Source organism: Euleptes europaea, chromosome 5 (genome assembly GCF_029931775.1).
Source record: "Euleptes europaea isolate rEulEur1 chromosome 5, rEulEur1.hap1, whole genome shotgun sequence".
Classification (NCBI taxonomy): domain Eukaryota; kingdom Metazoa; phylum Chordata; class Lepidosauria; order Squamata; family Sphaerodactylidae; genus Euleptes; species Euleptes europaea.
In genome coordinates, this window is record NC_079316.1 from 64,200,075 (window position 1) to 64,226,864 (window position 26,790).

At 43.3% G+C, this 26,790-nt stretch overlaps 1 protein-coding gene across 1 annotated transcript; it reads left to right on the forward strand.

The window, feature by feature from the left end:
- The first annotated feature begins 1,804 nt into the window (after positions 1–1,804).
- Positions 1,805–18,589, forward strand: LOC130478313 (pancreatic lipase-related protein 2-like). Its single transcript, XM_056850461.1, has 12 exons — positions 1,805–1,910; positions 7,191–7,345; positions 8,656–8,781; positions 9,235–9,369; positions 10,974–11,100; positions 11,886–12,002; positions 12,087–12,209; positions 13,502–13,620; positions 13,866–13,998; positions 15,888–15,993; positions 16,907–17,074; positions 18,526–18,589. Exons 1-12 carry the CDS (start codon positions 1,805–1,807, stop codon positions 18,587–18,589), a joined length of 1,479 nt encoding a protein of 492 aa, XP_056706439.1.
- The last annotated feature ends 8,201 nt before the right edge of the window (positions 18,590–26,790 follow it).

Genomic DNA, 26,790 nt, shown 5'->3' on the forward strand with positions numbered 1-26,790 from the left:
TACATGCAAGCATTATAGGTATTCTGAACCACTAGATATTACTTGAAGTGCTACCGAAGACATGCAATTCCTAGTCCACAGACAATCTTCTTAAGTCCCATTCAAATTCATAAAATGTCAGAAAACTTATCTAGCTATCACAATTTTATCCTACTTTTCCTCCAATTAGCCCAGTGTAGCATACTTTCTTAAATGATATCGCTTAAACAGCCAAAAGGCCACAAGCAGCATCACACTAATATAATGCCCAAAATTAACCCTTTCTATATTTAATCACGTCCGCAAAAATTTAGCCACTAATAATGTGATTCATTTATCTGTACCAAATAACAACCATTGAGTTAAGCTTTGTGGGGAGAGATAAAACGTATTAAGTGGGAGTTGCCCTAAATATTTCTGCCTCAGATCATCCCAACAATAATAGTGTAGCAAAATATGTTCCAGGGTCTCTGTATAGCCATCCCCACATACGCAGCTTCTATCTGAATAGGGAATACCTGCAAAGTGTCCTTCGGTAACCCTAGATGGGAAAGCATTCAGCCTAGCCAACATAAACACTCTTCTGTACCAGAGGGATTACACCATAGGTAGCCACAGAGCAAACTCGCTGAGCCCTCTCCAGCATACTACCCTAGATTTAATTTCATTCATCTTGAACGCCTCATTAGAGTTAAAACCCAGCTGCTGCAATCTATTTGCAATAACTTTCCATGAAGGTGGTAATTCAGGCTTCATTGTTATCAAAGGATTACTTATATTATCGAAGGCTCTTGTAAAAAACAAAAAAAAAAACACCAAATCCCTAAAATGACCTATATTAGAAAACACCATAGAGGGGATTTTAGGTGAGGAAAAGGTTAACATATAAAGTTCTCCATAGATGGGACCCTGAAGTTTTTCTACGTATTTCAAATCAATAAAAGAAATGGGCACCCTCAGCAAGAAAGAATGGTGTCGTAAACTATTTCTTTTCCCCCCACCAATTAATCCATCTACCCTGATAGGGAAAAATCGTGATCGCTACCTGAGATCTATTTAATTGCAGCCTACCCCTTCCATTGGAGGTTACTCCAAAAAGGCTGTTTCTCAGTAAAGATTCTCTCTTTAAAGAGTAACTTTCTTCCTTACAAACTGGGTCAGACTTCTTTATAGGTGAACGGATCTTTTTTTGGAGAATTTGATAAATAATCCATTATAAGCTCCAACTTCTCATAAATTAACTTTAAAGTATCACTATTAAAGTCATCTGAGTAGCTAATAGTTCCATTTCATCAGTTTTCTTTTTAATGGAGCAATCCATATCTGCACCCAATAGAAAAAGGTCTTCTAAACCTTGGCTTAGATTAGAAACCTCATCCCCACCAGACTCCATCTCTAGGGTCTCAAACTGTTTTTTAAGAGACAAAGGGGGCAATTTATTTGTTAAAAACTTTTCTAGCCTACTTTGCTTGGCTTTTATAAAAGGTTCATCATCAGTCTGTCATGGCTGCTTCTTACTCATCTTTAACAAAAAACTAAAAACCACTCTCTCCTCTTTCTGCCAGAAAAAAAATCTTAAAATAGTAAAGTAAGATAGGGACAAATAAACTAAAATTAAACTAAAGAAAAAAGAAAAAGAAAGAACCAAATAAATAACTATACACACACAACTACAACTTCACCCTTACTAACACCAACAGCGTATTCCTGAACCTGAAGGGCGAAAGCCCTTAGGAGGCCAGGAAGGAGCTGTGCCGGCATTGGGGCCTCCCGCGCCGGCATCCGGCCAACTTATGTCAGCATTAGTGGCCCCAACACTGGCGGGATGGCTTGGACGCCGGTCACTGCCGTGGCAGTGCCGCCCCGGGATGCCAACGGGGCCTTCCGCTGGTGTCCCACCGGTGTAAAGGCCCGCGCCGGCATCCCAGGAGGCATCCTGGCATCCCGGAAGGCATTCCCAGGGTGCACTGGGGGGAGGAGCTGCCGTTAGGCAGCTTCCTATCCCCTTTCGCCCCATGAACGCCGGCGTGGAGAAGAGCAAGGCTGCATCTGCTTTTTAGCAGGCACAGCCTCACATTTCTCTATGGGGCAAAAAGACCCCGTTTCACAAAAAAAGCCTCTAAAAGGCTTTTTTTTGGGGGGGGGGGTCTGCATGCAGGCAACAGCTTTAGGAGGCGGCGCGACAGCGCCACCTCCCCGCTGTCCACGCACGCCAAATGTCAGAATGCGCTGCAGATCTTCTGAAACTTCTAACACTAATAAATCTTCGGAAAATCCTAAGCAATTAAAGCTAACATAAAAGACCAAGAGGCTATCAGAACAGCAGAGAGAGCCAAAAATCACACTGCTCCCTCCTTAATTAGCACTAAAATAAAAAGATGAGGGGAGCTGATCAAATACCTTAAACTACCTAAGTAAAACAAATGAAAAGATGTAATATGAAAATATATATAAAGTAAAAAAAAGAAAAGAACGAATTAAATTAGAAAGATACTAACAGCCCATTCCTGAAAATACGGCGTGCGGAGTTGGCCGGGAAGAGGCACAGTAGTGCCTCTTCCTAAGCCGAATTGTGCATGCCGTTAATTAAAAAAAAGCCATTTCGCGGGTTTTTTTGGTTTAACTGGGGCCTTTCACCCCATAGGGAACAGCAAGGCCGCGCCTGCTAAAAAGCAGGCGCAGCACCACCTTTCCCGGCATCAGCGTACTGGGCCAAACCAGGATAGGGAGCCACCCGGCTTGCCCTCGGAACACCCCCCTGTGCTGGCGTGGCCAATGTACGCCGTGGCCTGTGACACAGAGAGGCCATGCTGGCGGAGGGGCGAGGCACGGCTCCACAGCGCTTGGGCACCGGTGGAGCCACCCTCCCCGCCAGCGATTACATGCACTTATGCTGGCGCCGGGGTCAGGCCTCTTCCTAAAGGTTTCCCACCCCCCCAGGAATGGGCTGTAAGATACTAAGACACACTTTTACATAGCTAATACAGAGGCGGGGGGAAAACAAGGAGAAAAAAAATAAAAACTAAGCTACACATGTAGACTCCAAGGACAGTCATTCGAGGGAAGAGAAAACAAGTCTGCACTTTTATCAAACAAATTAAGATAAAACTAAAAAGAGTAAAACTCCTTAATAGAACAAGAGCTGATAGCAACCATCAAACTAGCACCGGAAACCGGAAGTCCCAGTGTGGCACACATGGCCCTCTTCTCCTGCATTCTATCTTCACAACACCCCTATAAAGTAGGTAAGGCTGAGAATGACTGACCCAAGGCCACACATAGAGCTGAATGAGGATTTCCATTTACTGTCAGACATTTTTTCCACCACATCACACTGGCTCTCCTTACTGCATGGCTCACTAGAGTCCTATTAAGTGATCTTAATGTGACATAAGAGTGACTAACATTCCTTAGATTTGTCCCTCTCACTTTTAAAGAAAATGATTTATTTTAATTGTTCTTGATGCATTTTTGTTTTATGTGGCTAGTTGTCTCAGGAAGATTCTGGAGAGATTCTGGGACATAAATGCTTTTAGATAAGCAAACATCTCTGGAATAATTACACATTTATGTTGTTTAGGTAGGCTTTAACATGTATACTTAAATTTATTTCAGGTTAATGGAATTTGGATTGCTGTCCTTTTTCTCCTTGGCTCAGTAGAAGGTGAGACAATATTTCATAGATTATGTCTTTCTAGAGATGCTGAACAATTTCATGTTTAACAAATCAGTAAGAAACTAGATACTGACCACCTATTCTAAGGATATTTGTTTGGATGTAAGGAAAGTTTCATACACATCAGTGTGATTTACTTCCGGGTAAATGTTTAAATCCAGGTTTAAGTGTGTTATAACTTACAGCCAAATTCTACAACAGTTGCATGGAATCCTGTTGGATTCTTGAAGAAAGGTTACGCCACCTGGTGGCAGGAAGCAAAGGCAGGTTTTCTCCAAAATGCAGCATGCTATTTTTCTATGCAAAAGTGACAAACACTTACTTATACGGAAGAAAGTAGAGGAATGCATTCAGGGACGTCACAGGTGTGAGGATTGGAACTTGCTCCCTATCCTGGTGGCCCCACCAATCAATGACTTTGATCAAACTGAAGAAGAAGCAACATCCTTTAGGGACTGGTGTAGTTAAAATCTGAAAACTGGCAGACCTAATTTAGTAGTCCGTCCTGATGCTTACGCCAGAGTCCTACTGTTCCATTAGGTAGGGATAGAACAACTCACAGTATAAAAAAGCTGGGGGTACAGAACTGAAATGTGTGTGTGTGTGTGGGGGGGCTCTCTGGCATTTGGACTCCTGGATTATGGCAATGTACTTTGCAGATAATTTCTTTCTCTCTGAAGACAAGTTAATGCCGTCCTCCATCTCCCAGGGAAAATTCAAGCCTCATGGGCCCTTGCCCATTCAATGGTGAAGAGCAGCCCAATCTCATACAATTCTCCTCCCAGTGAGATCACATGTACATTTCCTAGAATCATTCAGCAAGGTGGCTGCAGAGAATGACAATGTGTGTTTACCCTCCCACTTGTGGGGAGGGTAAAGCTGCTGATTGGATCAGGAAAGCTGTACGTGAACTAGGGACCAATTCTATTTTAACTATGTCAAGAAATGTTGTTGCTTTTCTTGTCTGGCTTCCCTTTAAAGCCCAGTGTGGTACTTCTCTTTGAGCAGCTGCCCCCCCTCCCCCCATGCTTTCTACTTTTTCTGGGCAAATGAATAATTTAAAATCCAGCTCCACAGCTAGGGTTGCCAACCTCCAGGTACTAGCTGGAGATCTCCTGCTATTACAACTGATCTCCAGCCAGTAGAGATACGTTCACCTGGAGAAAATGGCCGCTTTGGCAATTGGACTCTATGGCATTGAAGTCCCTCCCCCCCAAACCCCACCCTCCTCAAGCTCCACCCCAAAAATCTCCAGGTATTTCCCAACCCAGAGCTGGCAACCCTATCCACAGCTGTAGTTTTCCAGATCTCTTGGAGCAGGCCAGCCTGCTCTGCCCTGTTGTCCTGCAGGGGGCAGCAGAGTGCTTGGCACTAAAACTTAGAGCAGTGGTTCCCAACCTTTTTTTGACCAGGGACCACTAGGACTTTTTTGTTCGGTGCAGGGACCCCAAGGTTCAAAATAAAAATTCAGATAATTTGAAAATAAACTTTAATCATAACTGTTAGTTAAACATTAAACTTAGAATAATATTTGAATATATATTTTTATAATAGAGAACTTTTAATTGAAAATATTAATTTATTATGGGTTTATAACTTTGTTTCGCGGACCTTAATTTAGTTCTCGCGGACCCCTGGGGGTCCACGGACCCCTGGTTGGGAACCAGTGGCTTAGAGTAAGCTGCCTTTCTTTTATGGAAGTTAACAATAATTGCTCCTTTTGCTCTTCAGCTTGCACTCAGTCTTTTAGTAAAAGGTTTTAAAACTTTGTCAGGAGGTTTTGTGTGTGTGTGTGTGTGTGTGTGTGTGTGTGTGTGTGTGTGTGTGTGTGTGTGTGAGGCTCTACGCAGGGTTACCCTTGAGACTGATCCGGAAACTGCAACTGGTCCAGAATGCAGCGGCATGGGTCCTGACCAAGACCTTTGGACAGCACATATCCAACCAGCGCTCCACCAGCTGCACTGGCTCCAGATTGAATTCCGGATCAAGTTCAAGGTCTTGGTATTAACCTTCAAAGCCCTCAACAGTCTGGGACCACTGTGCCTGCGGGACAGCCTCTCCATATATACCCCTCAAAGAGCTTTACCATCTGCCGAGAAAAATCTGTTGGTGATCCCTGGCCCAAAGAATGTCTGGCTGTCCTCAGCCGGGGCCTTCTTGGCTGTGGCCCTGTCCTAGTGGGACTCTCTGTCTAATAAGACCTTCACCCTGTGGGATTTGGCACAATTCCATAGGGCATGCAAGATGGAGATGTCCTGCCAGGCCTATGGTTGAGGGCAGCAACAGTTATCATCAGTAGCTGGCCTCCCTCCCCTTCCTCCTGCTTCTTCCTTCACCCCTCTTTCCGTTTGCCCCTTCCCTTCTCCTTCCTACTTACCTCCCCCCTATCCCTTTTCTGTTCCCCTTCTCTTATCTTTCTCCGGTCCATCTCCTTCTTCCTGAAGCAGGACATCAGATAAGATGGTTGAATGACAGCGGCTGGAATAACATTACTCCTTATGGGAATTAATAGCGCCAACTAGACCAGGGCTTCTTAAACTTTTTCTACTTGTGACCCCTTTTCGCCCGAGAAATTTTTACACGACCCTGGGTATATTACATAGGTATACAAATCAAACATTTATTGATAATAAATCATAAAGAACTTTATTTTAAAACAATTCTTTGGTATAGGTTCAGGAACCTTTTACTGTTGCCAAATTTTTCACGATCCCCACATTCAGTCATGCACCCCCATATGGGGCCGCGACCCACACTTTAAGAAGCTTTGATCTAGACAGCTTAGAATTACTGTAATATTCAGTGTTATTTAATTTTAATGTAGTGATTTTTAAATTGTTGTTTATTATGTATTATTGTATATACCTATTCAATGTTTATATATCCTATGGTGTTCACTGCCCTGAGCCTGGCTTTAAATATAAATAAAATTTATTTTAGAAATCATAAATTTATTATTACTATTATTATTATTATTATTATTATTATTATTATTATTATTATTATTATTATTTAATATTTTATTATTATTATTTATTATTGTTGTTGTTGTTGTTGTTGATGATGATGATGATAAAAATTATTATTATTATTAGTTGGTCATCCAGGCAGCACACACTTGTGAAAAAAGGGTAGTACTGATGGAATTAGAGGGGAAGGAGGGGTGACCAAGGCCCTCCTCAAGTTACAGGAAACCCCTAAAATTAGGTTTGTGGTAGCACAGTATAGTCCCTGTGCTGAGTATTAATGGGAACAGGAGAGAGGAGTGAGAGGGTGCAAATCAGCCTGCTGCCGGGAAAGGGCACCTCATCAATTAGATTGGAAGTCCCTCAATCTAAGCACCCACACACAGTCAGTTCCTCATCCAGACAGAAATATCCTTGGACTGCATTACCCTCAAAATGATCTGTAGACAAGGCAGATATTCAAACATACATATGCCAAAGGGATTCCATGCAAGCAAAATCAGATAGGGCTCACACAACATTAAGCCTTGGAACTGCCAGATATTAACCACCTGCATTGTGTTCTCCAGCGAATGAAGTCTGCTATGAAAAGATTGGCTGTTTCTCTGATAAGCCCCCTTGGTCAGGAATACCGGGAAGACAGCTGTTAGGTTTACCCCAGTCTCCTGAAAGTATAAATATTTCCTTCTCTCTCTTCACCAAAGAGTCTGGAAATACCTCACAAGTAAGTCATCGTTTTAATTATCTGTTTTAAGTCCAATGGGCAACATAGTAGCTGCATGCCTGTTTTCCTTTAACATGCATTGCTTCCTGTATTATTAGAAGAAATAATTAAGGGCCATTTTATTAGACAGAATAAGTAACAGCTCATTTACTTTGGCATTTATTATTTATTCATTGGGAATTACAATTGTATTGAATTATAATTAATAATTCTCCGAACTTACATTAATAGTATTTAAATTTTTAAATAAAAAACCCTCTTGTCCAATTACAAGATGTGTCAACACTAGTTAAAATTAATTAGTTGCAGAGTCCTGCATAAGAGAATGGCTGCTTTCGATCCTCTGTGATCAGCTATTATGACCCTATGATGCTGTCTCATACCGAGTCAAACCTGGCTGAGCAGGTTCATTATTGTTTACTCTGACTGGCAGCAGCTGTCTGCAGTCTTGAGTACAGAGCAGCCATTCCAAATACTTTCTACCTAAGATCCTTTTTAACTGGAAATGCTAAGGGTTGAAGCTTGGATCTCCTGTATGCAAAGCATGTACCGCTGAGTCAAACCACCATCCCTTAAGACATTGGCCGTTTATGCTTGGTAATTAGCAGCACGTTCCAGGCTGAAGTGCCCCACATATTTTTTTTATTTCTTCATGATGAACCATCATTCCAGCCGTCACTGCGAAGCCAGCACGTACCTGCTTCACATTTCTTAAGAGCCCCTTTAACGCGACCTTTTGTATTTGCTCCACCCCAGCCTCGAAGCATTTACTGAAGGAACCATGAAGAATCACAGCCGTGGCTTAGCTATGCAAATGATTATTGCTAATGGCTCTGCAAACGAAGGAATGAAAAAGCAGGCGAATGGGGGTGGTGATGGAATTTGTTTGACTTTCTTCTCTTGCATCGGGACCGTGAATAGTCATTTTAAAGGGTGGATTTAAAAAAGCAGCTTTGAGCGAGCATCAAAATCGACCCTGCATAAATGGCCAGTGACTCTCACCTTCTTCTAGCAATATATGTAGAATGGTATATAGCTAAGGTAAGATGTTAAATGCTTGTGGACTTGGAGAACCTCAGATTTCATAAATTTAATCTTATCTGAAAATTCCCATTCTGTTGAGTTGTTGGTCCTTGGAAGTACATGGACCATGACATTACAAGCATCTATTACTCTTAAAATCAAGCTCAGGTCTAGCTAGGGGAAGTGCAGGAAGATAGTGCCATAGGAGAAGAAAGCATTCTTTTTACTGAAGATCTTTGAAGAGTCAAAATATATCTGATTTTCTTACTTTTTTATATACCAAACAGAAAATCTCAGCCGATAATACATCAACTATAGAAACGTCTTACTTCTCTCCATCAAGGAAAACTGCCTTTGTAATCCATGGATTTTCCAGCACAGGAAGATATGGCTGGGTTGTGGAGATATGTTTGGTATGAAGTGTATATTATGCAACTTACTTCTTCTGCTGTGACCATGTCTAAGTAGGAAGGGGATGAAACTCAAAGACCTTAGGATTTCTCACTCATAAGGACCACATATTTGGTTTACAGTAGTACCGTTAGGTCAGTGAGCTGACTCTAGAAGGGTTTTTGCCTTGTTTTACAACATGGAGTATTTTCCTTACTATGAATTGCTGAGCTATTGCTGTCCAACCATCCCCTTGCAGTATACTCATTCTTTGCTTCTAGCATACTGTAATATAGATAGCATATATTAATATGTGGGAAGCTGATGGGAGGATGGCCTTTTATTTGCACAACAGATTGGACTAGGTAGCCTTCCAGATCCTTAGAATTCTATTGGAAAGCTATATTTGAAAGAACTTTGGATATTTCTAATTGTGTTCAGCCCCTAATGCATTTTCATTTCTATGCATACTGTAGCTGCTTGCGGAAGTGGAAAATATAAACTGTATTGCTGTAGATTGGGAAGACGGGGCAAAAGGCACGTATTTCACAGCGGCAAGCAACACTCGTGTTTTGGGGGCAATGATAGCTTATCTTATTAAAACTATCATGGTAAGAATGCTTTTGTTATTTGTCTTACTACTCTGCACAGCATTCCAAGCTACACAGACGTTTATACAAAGATTGCTTTTAGACATGAGAAGTTAATAAAGCATGAAATGGCATGTAAACTATGGCCACTGTGTCTTAAACTGGTATGCATGTGTGGTTCAGCTGATATACCAGTTGCAACAGTAGGCTTGGGTAACATACCCCAAATGTACAGGCTTTTGTTTTCATGGAAAGGAACTTCCATGGCTTGGCAACATTATACTCTTCCCACAAGATAGAGGACTACTTGTATAAGAAGTTTTTTTGTGCCAATCATCCACAGTGTGTCATCAAGTGTGTAGCGGGCTACTGACAGAACTCTCCTGCTGAAATGCCATGAAAATTACTGCACAGGCCATATCTCTGGCTTTCAGTTCATTTCTTCCCCTCACCCAAGCAACTTGACATGGTTCTCATAAAGAACCAGAGTTCAAAGTCTGTGAGTCAGATGTTTTGGACCACTGCAGATATGCCTGATGGCACTCTATGATTTACTGAAGAAAGGATTCAGGGGTTATTATAGATGATATATAAACTCAGCAAACTGCACACATCTCTGTGTTGCAGTGGTCTTCTTCAACCCATGGTTTGTAACCCTCAGGTGTTCCTACAGAGCTGCCTCTTTCTCTTCCTTCCTTCCTTTCTCTGGTGCTGATTTGAGGATCTGCTGCTAGTGTTTATGCCAGACCTGTCCAACCCGCAGCCCCTGGGCTGCATGCAGCCCAGGACGGCTATGAATGCGGCCCAACACAAAATTGTAAACTTACTTAAAACATTATGTTAGTGTTATGTTAGTTTTAGTGTATTTTTTAAGTGTGGCCCAAGACAGTTCTTCTTCCAATGTGGCCCAGGGAAGCCAAAAGATTGGACACCCCTGGTGTATGCATAGGGTAAAGAAACCGTGCCCCCTTCCTCTCCTGTACATACACTAAGACAAGCAAGCAAGAGGGCAAAGTGAGGTCACTCAGCAATGGAGAGGATTCCTCCATGGCACTAACCATGGCTTGCTCCTCATTACAGTACACCTTCCTGTCTCCAGCCCTCTTGGTCAGCTGCCACAGTCCTGATAAGTCATAACTCTTTATCTTCCTGTTACCATAATATGGCCATGCTGTCATGCAATTACATCATATGACTTTCTGTCACATGCTCGGAGCTCAGGGGCTTCTGTGCTGCTGACTTGTCAACAAATTTGAGGACATTCAAAAAATAATCTCACATATTCAGCTATAGGAAGACAGGAAAATAATGAAAAGTTAGTACAGCCCAGTTCAAGGTACAGCTTCTGTACATGTTGACACATAGCAAAAATGGAAGAAAATTACATTTGGTGGTTTTCCTTTACCCTTGGCCTCAATGTCTGTAAAGCAGCCATTGTAATCTGTGCTACAATAGCTGCAATTCCCTGCATAAAGCCTGTATCAACATGTCTCCTAAATGCAGTTAGCATGTTACCTAGGACATCAGAACTCAAGAAAAAAACTTTCTGTACATGTTGCAACAATTAAGAACAATGTCTTTTTTGCTAGCCATTTACAATTTCTCTGTTGTTTTTTAATTATTAGAAAATATTCAACTGCTCTTTAAAAGTACACCTGATTGGTCATAGTCTTGGTGCTCATGCTGCTGGAGAAGCAGGCCGAAGACATCGAGGCGATGCCAAAAAAATTCCAGGCATCGATAGAATAACGGGTAGGCCACAGAGCTCAGAGGGCTTGGTCAGTGTGAAGTAATTAGCATGGGGAAATGTTGGACAGCTAACCTGGACTGATAGATGGTTTACCTTTTAAAAGTAAGTCAGCATTATCTAGGATCACATCCGAAGGCTAACATGGATTGACATCAGTATGTACTGCTCTTAGAAGGAAGCCAGGAAACACAGTGGCTAGTGCATGCACTGAGTCACATGTACTGCCTAACCAGAAAGAATTCTCACTGGGCTGTTGTTTTTTTAAAGTAGCAGCATGTATGGATGATTTTGTATCTTATGATTAATGTTATTTATCAAAACTGCAATGTAATATGGTCACTATGATACAGCATTGCATATATTAATATATTATATATCATATTATAAATTATATATATTTACATCATGATTTCAGAGCCAGCATGGCACTGTGGTTAGGAACTGGGAAACCCAGGTTCGAATCCCCACTCTGCCATGGAAACTTGCTGGGTGACCTTGGGCCAGTCACATACTCTCAGCCTCAACCCTGGCAAGTATCTGGATGGGAGACCTCCAAGGAATACCAGGGGTGTGACGCAAAGGAAGGCGATGGCAAACCACCTCTGAAGGTCTCTTGCCTTGAAAACCCAACAGGGTCACCGTAAGTCAGCTGTGACTTGACGACAAAACAAAACAAAACCACAGTACGTCAAAGTAGGCCTTGACAGACTGAGTCCTCTAGATTCTCAGACCCTGAAAAATGTCAGGTTTCCCCTATTCCTTATTGGATTATGTTATGTCTACTTAGGCTTGGACCCAGCTGCACTCTGTTTTGAAGGTATGCCCACTAAGGTCAGGCTGGATCCTTCTGATGCTGAATTCGTGGACATCATACACAGCAATGCTGGTGACTCACTTATTATAGGTAATTGCCAAACATACACAAATTTTGCTTCAAAAGTGGAGAGAGATGACCAGGTCATTTACTGCACTATGAATATATTTTCAGGACTGGGGATCATTAATACTACTGGCGATATGGATTTTTACCCCAATGGTGGAACTAATATGCCTGGGTGCAATGATCTAATTAAATCAAAGGAAGAAGATGAACTGAAAACCTATCCTCAAGGTAAACCTGTTTGTGTCATACCACTGCATTTACCTGCAATGTGAGAGCCAGAGGGATGTAGTGGTTAGAGCGTTGGAAAAGGATCTGGGTGACCCAGGTTCAAAACTCACTCTGCCATGGAATATTGCTGGGTAACCCTGGTCCAATCTCATACACCCAGTCTAACCTACATCACATGGTTGTTGTAAGGCTAAAAGGGAGAATAATGCAAACTGTTTTATGTCTCCACCAGAAGTAAATAAATAAACAAATGCCATGGTCTGCCTCCACTGCAGTTCTAAATAGAAGGAACTTGCTGATCACAACTTGGGACAAACCAAATGAGACACTGGAAGGAATGGTGATTGGAACATCCCAGGAGTTTTTAAGTGGAAATTGCCACTGATGTCAATGTTCGGCCTGATTCACATCAAGGCTGTGGGGTGGGAGACCGAAAGAGAAGGAATTTAACCCTTTTTGTACCTGATTTCACCAATCAAAAAGCAAACTTGTTTCCCCTCCCTGAGCTGCTGTTAGCCAGAGAAGGGGGAAAAAGAAGGCAACTTCAGGGTGTAGGGGAAAAAATCAGGAAATGCAACTACAGTTTTAACATCTACTAATTATATATTGAAGTCCTATTAATAATATATTGGTGTCAGGCCAAAAGAAGTAGAGAAGCATGCCAGATTAGCAGAAAGCCAGATTAATTAATGCAGCATTGTGGGAGAAGTGATACAAGAAATAGCATTATTCTCTTGCTTGGGTGTTATCCTGCAATAATTCAATGTAACATTGCAAGCACAGGCTACATTTCAGTAGGGCTAGAGAATCAGTATATATAATTAGACCCCTGAGATTCAGGGTGTTTGTTTTTTTAAGCAGCAAGTTTCTAACCCTCATTGTTGCACGACATTGAGGAAGGTTTCTACCAAAGACTTGTGTGTAATGTGCCCTCAAGTCGCAGCTGACTTATGGAGACCCCTTTTGGGGTTTTCATGGCAAGAGACTAACAGAGGTGGTTTGCCAGTGCCTTCCTCTGGACAGAAACCCTGGTATTCCTTGGTGGTCTCCCATCCAAGTACTAACCAGGGCTGACCCTGCTTAGCTTCTGAGATCTGATGAGATCAGGCTAGCCTGGGCCATCCAGGTTAGGGCACCAAAGGCTTAGCAGTGGTAAAATGCCTGGGTTCTTATGGTTAGACTATAAGACTGCCTTTTTGTTGAATTATGGATAAAGTGGGATGGAGTTATATAGGGTCAACCTTGCAAGAAAGCATTTGTTTTCACTGAGACGTCTAGCTTTCCTTTGGCAGTTACTCGTGCTGTTGGAATTTGCGACCACTCACGAAGCCATATGTACTTCAAATACAGTATTCTTTGTCCTGATGGATTTCTCGGCTATCCGTGTGAATCATATCACTCTTTCAAGGAGGTAAGCATGTCCTTCTGACCTGGTTAAAGTTTACTGAGTCAGTTTAATTTGAGTGTTTATGGTACAGAACAGTTAATAAACTGTTATGCCCACTTCTACAGTTATAAAAAGAAAGCTATTCAGAGAACCAGGCAAGTCCAGGGTGGCTATGCCCACATTTCTAGGAATATATATTTTAAGATATATGAAAATGGAAAAATAAAACACAGTATTCTTTATTGACCAACGCACTCATTTTTCCCTAGGGAAAATGCTTTCCATGCCCCAAAGGCGGCTGCCCCATGATGGGTTATTATGCTGATCGGTTCTACGATAAATTGAAGAAGGGGGACACTGCAAAGTACTTTTTAGAAACAGGACCTGTGGAGCCATTTTGCAGTGAGTGCAGACATTCAATTAATTTTGATATACATGTATGTGGATAGAGCTATAGTACAATCTCTTGACGGAAGACTGTTCCTTCAAGGGGTCAATGAAACAGCTGCAATTATGAGTATGAAAACTGTATACACGATTCTCTCCTAATTTTCTGCGTAGAGAAATGAACACATTTTTTCACCTGAAAAGGATTTGGAATGAGTGAGCTTGAGTGAGGGGAGGGACACCCGAATCAGGGGGCTTGGCTCACACTGTGAGCCACTGCCAAGTTATCTTAGAATCATGTCCAAGTGTGACTCAGATTCACGGCAAGTATGACGTTTCAAGTCTAAAAGCTTCACTCTATGAGATTGTTAAAGATCACAGCTCAGTAACACATATTTTTATGTCACTTCCCCATAATCTGCAAGAGGCAGCTAAAGGGGGGCGGGAATTAAAAAAAATAGTAAAATCTCTCTCTCAAAATAAAACATATTATAAAACTGGAAGCCAATAAAACAATCTTAGGAGCATAAAGTCATAAAACAAAGAGGTGGATAGTGCATTGGGAAAGAGTGCCTAAGCTTCCCTTTGAGCTGTTTTTCTAACCCCAAATGACTCCAGAGGTGTAACTTGCTCTGTTTAAGAATCCACATGTACTGATGGGATAGTTCGATTAGGTTCCTTCAGTGGGCTTAAAGTGCCTTCCTGTGGTTGTTTCAGGTTGGGAAAATGACATGAAGCGAGGCTTAAGCCTCTCCTCTCCCTATGTGCCATGGTCCGGATCCAAATCAGGCCCCCACACACCTGGGAGGCACAGACTTCCAGGACATGTCTGCTGGCCCATCCAGGGGGCACACCCAAGAAAAATGTGTCATCTAGTTGAGCCCTGAGATACAGTGGGTGGGCATGTGAGATGGCAGCTCTGAGTGGTGGCACCTAGGCCTTGGAACTCTCTGTCGCAGCAGCTAGCACTGTCCATCAGTCTTTGGATGCAAGGTCAAGACACTGTTATTTTGATGTGCCTTTGTCTTCGATGATGATGAAGAATTAATGTGCTTCTCTTTGCATCTGGTGATTTTGCTGTGTTGGTTTTTACTGACCTTTTTGCATTATCATTTACATCAGTGGTTCCCAAACGTTTTGGGCCACCGCCCCCTTGGTTCCACAAACTCAACCCCCGCGCCCCCTACCCTATCCAACAACACAATAGAAAGGGTCCACCTGTAGCACCTCCCTGCTGCCCCCTTGCCTCTTAGTGCCCTCCTAGGTAATCCCACCGCCTCCCAGGGGATGGTACTGCCCACTTTGGGAACCACTGATTTACATTGATCAGGACCATGGCACATGGGGAAAGGGTGCTTAAGCCTCCACTATGCCACTTTTCTAACCTGAAATGGCACCAGGGGCTCTACATGCCCCATCTGGGACTCTGCATACACTGAGGTGTGCATATGTTTCTCCAAAGAGGGCAAGTAGTATTTCCCAAGGGATGTTTCAGGTTGGGAAAATGGTGTGAGAGGAAAGATTTAAGCATCGTTTCCCTGTATGATGCTGTCCCAATCCAAACAAGGCTCATATGTATAGGGTTGCCAGCTCTGGGTTGGGAAATACGTGGAGATTTTTGGGGCAGAGCCTGAGGAGGGCAGAGTTTGGAGAGGGGAGGGACTTTAGTGCCAAAGAGTCCAATTACCAAAGCGGCCATTTTCTCCAGGTGAACTGATTTCTATCAGCTGTAGGTTAGCTGTAATAGCAGGAGATCTCCAGCCGCCACCTGGAGGTTGGCAACCCTACACATGTGCCTTTGAGGCACAGACTCCCAGACATTAATTTTATCATCTGTTTGTAACTCTTGCATTTGTTATCCTATCTAACCGCTGAATTAAATTCCTCATGTATTTTTGACATAGGCTGGAGGTACAATATATCTGTCAAGCTATCTGGATCTGCAAGGGGAGATATTAATATATTTTTGCGTGGTAAAGAAGGAAAGACAAAGCAATACCAAATTGCAGAGTATGTATGTTTTGTACTACAGTGAAAAATGGTTTTGCAGTTTTTACTATTTTAAAGTATAACTATAGCCAATTAATGATTAGTACACACATTAACCTGTAAACATTCCACAGGCATTCCACAAGATGACAGTTCCATTTATATGTTGCAATGTATTCACTTTATTTAAATACACTTACAAGTGGGATAGTTTAGAACGCAGTGATTTGCTCTTGTGTGGGGCTATGTTTGCTTCCAACCCACATTCAATGGTGGGAGCTCATCGATGCATAGAAGTCCATCCACTAGGCAGACCCACCCTGACACTCCTGTGTCCCACTCACAGCATTAGGGTCTGCTGCAGCAAGTGGCACCCTCACAAGGCACTCCCTGGCCCCAGTGGGTGGTCAAGGGGTGGTCAAGCCTGTCTTCCCCCCATCTCTCTGGGGGACTGGAGCAGGGGTGGGCTTGGTCCTCTTCCTTCTGCCTTGCCACTTTGCCTTGCCAGGGGGCAAGAAGGATGGGCCGCAGCTTGCCACCTAGGGTTGCCAGCTCCAGGTTGGGAAATACCTGGAGATTTTGGGGGCGGAGCCTGAGGAGGGCTAGGTTTGGGACTTCAATGCCAAAGAATCCACTTGTCAAACACGATGCTCAGCAAATTATTACAATGGAGTAATAATGGAATGATAAATTACCCTGTAGAAGTTCATAGTAGATTTCACACTAGCTGGATGCCTCGTTTTAGAATCATAATACATAATGAAACCACAGATTTAGCAGGTAACCTTGAACAAGCCATACACTCAACCTCTGTGGTCTATCCAACTTGAAATACAGTGACTTCACACATTCATTGAGTGAAATAATGACTCAGATGCACAAAAAGAGCTGTATTGATAATCTGTAATGACGTTCCTCATTTACCCATTTACAGTGGCTACCTTTGGCATGGACGAATCTATTCAAAGCTCATTGATACAGAAATTAATCCTGCAAATGTGACAAGAATTGAGTTTCTTTGGTATAAGAGGTTCTTCACTTTATGTTGGGCTAAGCTGGGAGCAGAAAAAATGACCCTAACACGCGGTCAAGATGGGCATGAGTAAGTACAACTACAATGAGACACACATGATGGGGGTGTGGGTGGGGTGGAACTTCCATGCACTGAACAGGCAGTCTGCATCCAAAGAATGAGATCCTAAGAGCAACAATGAGAGTTCTGCACATGCACTGAGGCATTGTGCCCAGTTCCACCATATATACCCTGTGTGATACCTGCCAAAGCATTCCTGAAACTAGAGGAGCAGTTTCTGATGCAGCTGTCTGGGCAAGTAAAGGTTAGGAAATCCCAGCATACAGAAGTGCTTGCACATGCCCAAGGCTATGGCCGGAATCTCTTCAGTGTATACTTACTTAGTAGCTCAAACATTGATCATGAGGCAGCAGTGTGATGCAGTAGCTAAAAAGGCAAATGGATTTTGGGCAGTATCAATAGAAGTATAGTGTCCAGATCATGCAAAGTGATGGTATCGCTTTACTCTGCTCTGGTTAGACCTCACCTAGAGTACTTTGTTCAGTTTTGGATGCAGACAAGCTGGAACGTGTCCAGAGAAGGGCAACAGAGATAGTGAGGGGTCTGGAGACCAAGTCCTATCAGGAAAGGCTGAAGGAGCTGGGTATGTTTAGCCTGGACAGGAGACGACTGAGAAGTGATATGATAACCATCTTCAAGTATTTGAAGGGCTGGCATAAAGAGGATGGTGCTGAGTTGTTTTCTGTTGCCCCATATGGTTGGACCAGAACCAACGAGTTGAAATTAAATCAAAAGAGTTTCTGGCTAAACATTAGGAAGAACTTTCTAACAGAGCGGTTCCTCAGGGAAGGGAAGGTGATTGTCAGCCGGTCTGATTCTGCCTTCAGTGGTAGAGAAAGTCGGCATATAAAAACCAACTCCTCTTCCTCTTCGGAACAGGCTTCCTCGGGAGGTGGTGGACACTTTTTCCCTGGAGGTTTTTAAGCAGAGGCTACATGGCCATCTGTCAGAAATGCTGATTCTATGGCCTTAGGCATATAATGAGAGGGAGGGCAGGAAGGTTTGCATCAGTGTTTGACTCTCATGGCCATTTCTTGCATGCCCAGGGTAGTGCCAATTGCCACTTTGAGGTCAGGAAGTAATTTTTCTTCCAGGCCTGATTGGCCAGGGATCCAGGAGGGGTTTTTTATTTTGCCATCTTCTGAGCGTGGAGTAGGGGTCACTGGGGGTGTGGGGGGGGAGGTAGTTGTGAATTTCTTGTATTGTACAGGGGGATGGACTAGATGACCCTGGTGGTCCCTTCCAGCTCTATGATTCCATGACTTTCTTTTGAAGAGTACTTGGGTGTTCAACTGAAACTCTGTTTTAGACCATAGTTTTCAATCAGGAATGTACCATGATCATGTCTTGCAGCCTCTGCTCCTTCTCAAGATTTAGCGCATGAGGGAGAGGGGCATGCAGCACAAAGGAGAGACGGCAATGGGACTGCAGGACATATTGACATTTTTTTCTCCCTACAGGTCTCACTTTTGTGGAAACGAGAGAGTAAAATATGGAGTTCTTCAAACTCTCACACCTTGTTGACCCCCCAAAAAAGAAGAGGGAGCTAATATACAAACTGTAACAGTAAAGAAGAACAGCTTTCTCCACTTAGCCACTGAAACAACTGCAAGTTTTGAAACATGGCCTTTCAAAGCAAGTCTTTGTTATGTTTTCCTCATTATTTCAACTCTGCGCAAAATCAGTGCAGCGGTTTTATAGAGATAAATCAGTATTAAATACACTACTGTCTTTTTGCTTACATGGAAGTAGGTGTCAGAACAGGAGTTCTTGATATTTGCACAGGGACTCTGTATGTTAAGCAACAAATTATTTGAACTTCCACAGCTACGAAGGCAATAGTCTACCAGAAATGATTTGGATCCCAGGAAAGGATCCAGACAGATTAATAAGAAATGGAGGACACAGCCGAAAGCCTCATGAACTGTCCCAAAGAGAGGACTCCAGAAGGCAAAAAGAGCTGCAAAAAGGTTGAGAATGGAATTGTCTTGAAACACTATTGTTCTACAAAATCAAGCTTATTATGATTGGTTGGGATAAAGAGCAGGTATGTATGTTCCCACTGACAACTGTTTCAACTCTGTAGTGAAGAATCTGATAGGAGTAGAACAATATGCAACAATGGGTGAAACAGGCCACAAAAACTATAATAAAGGAATGTCAACAGGGAGTAAAATGTGACCCCTTGCTTTCTTTTACCTGTTAAGAGTTTGTTTCAGATCTTAGAATATCTGTACCAAAGTCTAGAAATGAGTTACGGCTTCAAACAAAGTTCAATATAGAATAAGGTGCTAATTCATTTCAGTGTTAGGATTTTAACAACTTGAAAACATTTCAAGTACCATTTGATAAGTTTTTCATATTTTTTTTAAATGAACCATGTATTTTTGTAGCTCTACGGGGGATAGCATGAATTGTTGATCTGAAATGCCAGAGTTCAAGGAGAGAAAGAAAGAAAAGATAAATTGCTTCTATACACAGCAGTCCAAAACATGTTAATATTTTGCTTGCTTCCACCATCTTACAACCCTCATCGACAAACAGAGATTTTATAGATATTAAATATTGGTCTATGAACAGAAATACAAATACTTTGCAACAGGTGATCTCACCTCTCCAACACACACCAAACATGCAGAACTACAAAAGACTGAAAGCCACCTGAAGTCATTTTTCCTCCATCATACAGTATCAGCATGTCAGCCATGTACTATGTGGGGGTGGGGGGGAGGTAGTTGTTAATTTCCTGCATTGGGCAGGGGGTTGGACTAGATGACCCTGGTGGTCCCTTCCAACTCTCTGATTCTATAGCACTAGATAGCAAACAGCATATGTCACCAATTGGGTGGCCACAGAACAAGAGCAGACTGCTCTGACATGCAGTGCCTGGTACACATGGACGCTAAACGTATTTCTGAGGACCCCATTCAGCTTTCCAGGATTTGTTTCCCAGTAGGGCAGGACTAAACAGCTGAATAATTTAAGCAGCATCAGTGGTTATATACGGCAGAGTCTCTCGACACCTAATTACATGGGTTCAGGAGATTAGATAGATGCTGCAAATTCCATGCTTGGAATTCATTTCCCAAGCATGTGGGGGCTGATTCGGATGAGGCCCATGGTGCACAGGGAGAGGGGGCTTAAGTGTTCCCTCCTGTGCCACTTTCCCTGACCTGAAATGGCACTGTTTGTCCCATTGGGTAAACACGCGAAAGGCCCATGAGTAAACAAGGTCTCCCCAACAGGCAAATAGAACATCCTGGAGCAATTTCAGGGTTTGGAAAAAGGCATGGGGGAAAGGCTTCATCTTCCTCTTTGTGTGAGCCAAATCCCAATCTGCATTGACCTAGCTCCTACACACCTGGGAATTTAATCCTGAGCACAAAACCCACAGCACAAGTGTAACTGCCAGGCCCTTGGATGGACTCAGATGTTCATGGGATACTCTGGAAAGCCTTACGCAATGTAGTTCAGTTTTTTGTTTTTTGTTTACTAAAGTTGTTCTAATAAAAACTAACCTTTACTAGAAAACTTGTCTTCAAAACTAACCTTTACTAGAAAACTTGTCTTCATTTACTGGGGTCTATAAAAAAACTGCATATTCTATTGCTATATTTCCTTGACAGAATTCAGGGTTTCAATCAAATAAATTTATTCATAATATTGTTGAAGGCTGTCACAGTCAGAGTTCATCGGTTCTTGTAGGTTATCCAGGCTGTGTGACCGTGGTCTTGGTATTTTCTTTCCTGATGTTTTGCCAGCAGCTGTGGCAGGCATCTTCAGAGGAGTAACACACACTGTCCTTCAGTGTTACTCCTCTGAAGATTCCTGCCACAGCTGCTGGCGAAAAGTCAGGAAAGAAAATACCAAGACCACGGTCACACAGCCCGGATAACCTATAAGAACCGAAATTTATTCATGATGAACAGCACCTGATTCTCAGGTATGTGCACTCCTGTCTTCCTCTTCCCATTCCCTCCTCCCCTCACATACCAAGTCAGACTTGAAGACTTCTTGGTTTAATCTATTATTATTTTATTTATTTTGATTCATATCCCGCCCTCATCCCCTGGCAGGCGACGCACATCAAGGCGACGCACATCAACCAACACATACAATAAAACCATATACAATAATTTTAAAATTCCTAAAAACCACATTCTGATTCTAATCGATTAGACTAATTAAAACAATGGCACTTTTTGACAAAAATACTGGAAAAGGCAGACAGGACCCCCAAATAAACACTGATGACAACATCGAGGGGGTAGGGAGGCCAGCACTGATGATAAACTGTTGCTGCCCTCAACTACAGGCCTGGTGGAAAATCTCTATTTTGCAGGCCCTGTGGAATTCTTTAAGGTCCTGCAGGGCCCGGATCTTGTTGGCAAGGGAGTTCCACCAGGACGGAAAAGACCCTGGCCCTAGTTGAGAACAGCTGGACTCTCTTTGGGCTGGGGACCACCAATAAGTTGTTATTAGCAGAGCGTACAGCTCACTGGGGGTCATACCAGGAGAGACAGTCCTACAGATACCATGGTCCCAGACCGTATAAGGCTTTAAAGGTCAAAACCAGCACCTTGAACCTGATCTGGTGCTCCAGATGGAGCCAGTCCATAAGGACCCTCGCTGCGGCATTTTGTACTAGCTGGAGTTTTTGGATCAGTCTCAAAGGCAGCCCTACATAGAGCGAGTTACAGTAATCTAGCCTGGAGATGATGATCACATAAGTCACTGTGGCTAGGTGGGGGCGCGAGAGGGAGGGTCCCAACTGCCTGGCCCAGAGGAGATGGAAAAAGGCTGCCTGTGACCTGAGCCTCCATTGATAAGGAGGCATCAAGGATAGCACCCAGACTCTTGATGGCGGGTGAAGGTGTTAATTGCACGCCGTCAAGAGCCGGGAGTTGGCACCACACCAGCTGAGCCACAGGACCTCTGACTTCAATGGATCTCATTTCAGCTGGCTCTGCCTCAACCTTTTAGCCACCACATCCAAGCACCTAGCCAGTGTGTCTGGGGTAGAGTTCGGATGGCCATCCATCAACAGGTAAAGCTGGGTGTTATCAGCGTACTGGTGAGAACCCAGCCCAAAACTCCGGACCAGCTGGGCAAGGGAGTGCATATAGATGTTACATAACATAGGAGAGAGGATTGGTCCTTGAGGAACCCTCACACCAAAGGGTGCCACTGCAATACCTCATCCCCAAGTGCTGCCCTCTGTTCCCTGCCATGGAGAAAGGAGAGCAGCCACTGAAGGGCTGTACCCCGAATCCCAATGTCAGCGAGGCGGCGGTCTAACAGATCATAATTTACCGTGTCGAAGGCTGCTGAAAGGTCTAATAAAATCAGTAGCCCCAACCCGCCATAATCCAGCTGTCGACAGAGAACATCTGTGAGGGTGACCAGCGCCGTCTCCGTCCCATGACCAGGGCAGAAACCAGACTGGAATGGGTCTAAAGCTACTGTCTCCTCCAGGAACACCTGGGGTTGTTCAGCCACCGCTCTCTCAACTACCTTACCCAGGAAAGATAGATTTGACACCAGGCGGTTGTTGGACAGATCCCTTGGATCGAAGAATGGTTTCTTCAAGTCTTGATGCACCACTGCCTCTTTCAAACTCCCTGAGAAGACCCTGTACTAAAAGACAGGTTAATGATCTGTCCCAGGGGAGCCCGCACTGCATCCCGACTGGCTTTCACCAGCCAGGAGCCCTCACAGCCAACAGGATCCTGTCAACATCAACCTAAGAGAGCCAAAGTTGGACCTGAAGACAGGCAAGGGGCCTCCAGTTCATTAAGTCCCAGCAGCTACAGGGAATGTCACTTTTAAAGCCTGTAGGAGCCAACCCCCCATCGTGGGGAGATATTTGCATAACGTTGGAGTTGCACATGCTCAGAATACTCCCTGTGCAGTTCCTAAATCATGCAAATATCTCCCTACAAAGGCTGTTTTGGCTCAGGAAAAAGGAGGAAGGGGAGCCAGGAGACCCCTCTTCCCCAACACAGATGTCCTGTAGGTCTTATAGCAATAATCTCTGCAGCTGCTGCATGACTGACTGTTAAAACAAAGTGCCATGCAGTTTGGCCCTCACACATTGATAGATCTCTGGACAAACTGAATTCACACACACATACATGAACCTTTATTGGCAAAATAACCACATTGCCAGATGCGTTTGTACACGCACCTTAAAGGAAAAATCGTGTTCCATCATAAACTGACAAGACAAACTGAATTTAACAACCAAGTGATCCTCTTACATCCTCTGTGAATAGGGTTGCCATCTGCCAGGTAGTAGCAGGAGATCTCCTGCTAATTCAACTGATCTCCAGCCGATAGAGATCAGATCACCTGGAGAAAAATGGCCGCTTTGGCAGTTGAACTCTACGGCATTGAAGTCCCTCCCCTCCCCAAACCCCGCCCTCCTCAGGCTCCACCCCAAAAATCTCCCACCAGTGGTGAAGAGGGACCTGGCAACCCTATCTGTGAAATTACTAGTTAAAGGTGCTTCACAAGTGATGTTTTGCTTTCCCACAAAGATGTAGAGGTTAATCACTGAAGCAAGGACCCCCTAACCTGCTTTCCTGGTAGCTCAACCCTGTCTGAAGAAAAAAGGCTGTTTTACTGTTTTTGCTCCAACCCTCCCCCAATAGGTATTCCTAAATAATAACCAAAACACGAGAAGGGAATGACTCCTGACACCTATTACACCTCAATTAGGCTGGGAAGAAGCACTGAACAAGCTCTTATAGATTACCTCACAGGTGACAGTTTTCACACCCTCAGAACACAGGCACACCAAAAGAAATTTATTTGATCACTCTGTATGATTTTAGGTCATCTGAAGAAGGGTGAGGAGGTTGGTTGCAAATAAAAATCTGTAACACAGTACCCCATTTGTTCATTTTCCCACCCAGACCCTATGAGCTCACCACAACACACCCTATCGCATAGCAATTCTGCCTTCTTGACACTACAGAAATGAGGAAAGGTTGTCGTTTGCTTAGGGCAGAGGCCCCCAAACTTTCTGCGCCTGCGGGCGCCTTTGGAATTTAGAGAAGTGGGTGGTGAGAACTGCCCCAAATGGCTGTCGGGGGCAGAGCCAAACCCAAAACCGCTGCCTGAGGAGGCAGAGCCAAACGTAATGCTTCCCCCTTGATTTCACACACATACAAAAATCACAGAAGGGGACTAAAAAGAAATGAAGGAAACACCAAGGGTGGGGGTGCAACAGAAAGAGAAATAAAAACAAACCAAGGAAAGCTTGAGGGGAAGGAGGGGAAAATAAGAGAGAATAAAAAGAAATGAAAAAAAAAGCTAAGGAGAGGAAGAAAAAGAAGAATAAAAAAAAGGAAAGGCTGAAGGGTGAACGGAACCACACACTAAGGAAAGCCCAGGTGCTTACCAGTTCTCTTGATCTTCCAGTGGCTGTGGCTGCTATTGCCTGGGTTGCCAACCTCCAGGTACTAGCTGGAGATCTCCTGCTATTACAACTGATCTCCAGCCGACAGAAATCAGTTCACCTGGAGAAAATGGCCGCTTTGGGAATTGGACTCTATGGCATTGAAGTTCCTCCCCGCCCCAAACCCCACCCTCCTCAGGCGCCACCCCAAAAACCGCCGATGGTGAAGAGGGACCTGGCAACCCTAGTTATTGCAGTGGGAAACACTTTCATTGGAAAGAAGGCAAACAAATCCTGCCTCACAATGACCCCACCCACATCCTGAAAAGCTTGTTAGGAGCCTGGGAAGTACTTGACACCCACAGGTACCATGACTGTAGTAGTCACGCTTTGCTTCAGTGCTGTTTTTAGACGTCTGGTTGGTCCTACAACCTGAATCCTATTGCATTGTTTATTGAATGTTCCATCTGTTGATTGTATTGACTCATTCTGGGTAATTCGCCTTGAGTCCAAGTGAGAAAGGTGGATGATAAATAATGTAAATAAATCAATTATATCAATCCAGCTCTACACTCCACCCCCCCCTTATGATGCTACTTGACTTCTTGTGTTTTACATGGTTACATCTGAAGCTAGGCAACTACAGCTACAATCCTAAGAACACTTTCCTGAGAGTAAGCCCATTGAATAGACAAGAGGAGGATTCTGAGTAGAGCTGCACCGTACAGGTGAAAAATGATTCAGGCACAATTTTATTTAGTGTCCAGAATACTCCTCAACTTTTGCTGCTTTGGTTGTAACAGACTAACATGTCTCCCTGTCGGGATGTTATTACACTATTGTTGGGTTTGGATTCCCCTCCCCCTGCCACACACACACAATGGACCAGCATTAAGCCCTGTAACTTTTGTCGGTATAACTCTGGTGGCAAACCTGGGTTTGCTGCTGCATAATGCAGGAAAAGTCCCTTGTGTGGAGATAGAACTGCTGAAGCTAAATAATGCCAGCATATTTGCTTTGTAAATTAGATCTCTGAAGTTCTACTATACTTTGTAAATAAGTACAATACTGCTAAGTAGAATAAATTCCTGGATGAAAACCAAGAACAGCTGCCTGATTTTACTGCAAACATTCTCATATAATTTGGCAGCTTCACATTTGTGTGCACAGATGGTGTCGCTTTATTCCTTCACACAACTAGACATTGAGAGATACCACAGTCTGCAGATACATGCAGTTTGAGAAATACTGCTTATGACTTGCTAAACCTCAGAGATGGAAGAGAAACCCCGAGGAAGAACTATCACAAGGAAGAACTATCACCACCTTATTCCAAGCATACTCTTAACATTCAAACATGATATAAGCATACCTGGCCCACTGTGTAATGCTTTTGACTAGGAAATTATTTCCCTCTGGATCAAAAGACAACACCAAACTAGAATTCAGATTCAGAAGTATGCCACCATTAACTACTTCATAAAGCATTCTTTAACATTAATTCTAAAAGTACAGCTTTTAAGAGCCATAATTATTCCCAGCATTTCGTACATAAAGAGTACAGAGACTTGACATAAAACAGTAAACATAATAAAAACCAGTAGTCTAAAGTCAATAGCACCATTAGCAGGTAAAAGCATAACAATCAACAGCACAGACCAGAAAAACAGTAACTATAACACAGTTCACAGAGGAATACATATAACACCATAGAAACTGAGCCAGAAAAACCACCAGTAGTAAGTAACAAGATACTCCCCGATGTGGGGCGATGTTATAAAATGGCTCAGAAAAATATAAACATTTTCACCTGACATCTAAAAAGATGACAAATTTGGTGCCAGACAAGCCTTTGTTAAGAGGAAATTCTGGAACCTTGGGGCCACAACAGAAAAGACGCTTCTCTTGTTTCTGCTAGTGGAAGCATATAAAGCAGAGCCTCTAAAGATGACCTTAAACAGTGGGAATAAGGTTCATATGGAAGAAGACTCATTCAGGTATGAAATCACCTGCTGCAAAATACACACACACACACTTGTTAGGGTCACTCACATGCTTTGTGACACACAGGCTGTCAAATGGGTATAAATTACAGGTGGAAAAGTTCGGCTGGACATTAGCTGGAATTGGCTGTCTAGGAGGTGGTGACCTCCCCCTCTCTGGCAGTCTTCAAGCAGTGGCTGGACTTATAGTTGTTAGGGATGCTCTAGGCCGATTCTGCATTGAGCAGGGGGTTGGACTAGATGGCCTGTATGGCCCCTTCCAACTCTATGATCTGTGACCCCAACAAGCTGTGGTAACTGCCATGGTGCAAGTAGGCAGG

Excerpts from the sequence above, each read along its gene's own strand:
- LOC130478313 (XM_056850461.1), top strand. The coding sequence starts at position 1,805 with ATGGCTTGGACGCCGGTCACTGCCGTGGCAGTGCCGCCCCGGGATGCC. Across the intron at positions 13,621-13,865 it reads CATATCACTCTTTCAAGGAG|GGAAAATGCTTTCCATGCCC; the intron begins GTAAGCATGTCC and ends ATTTTTCCCTAG. Across the intron at positions 17,075-18,525 it reads CGCGGTCAAGATGGGCATGA|GTCTCACTTTTGTGGAAACG; the intron begins GTAAGTACAACT and ends TTCTCCCTACAG.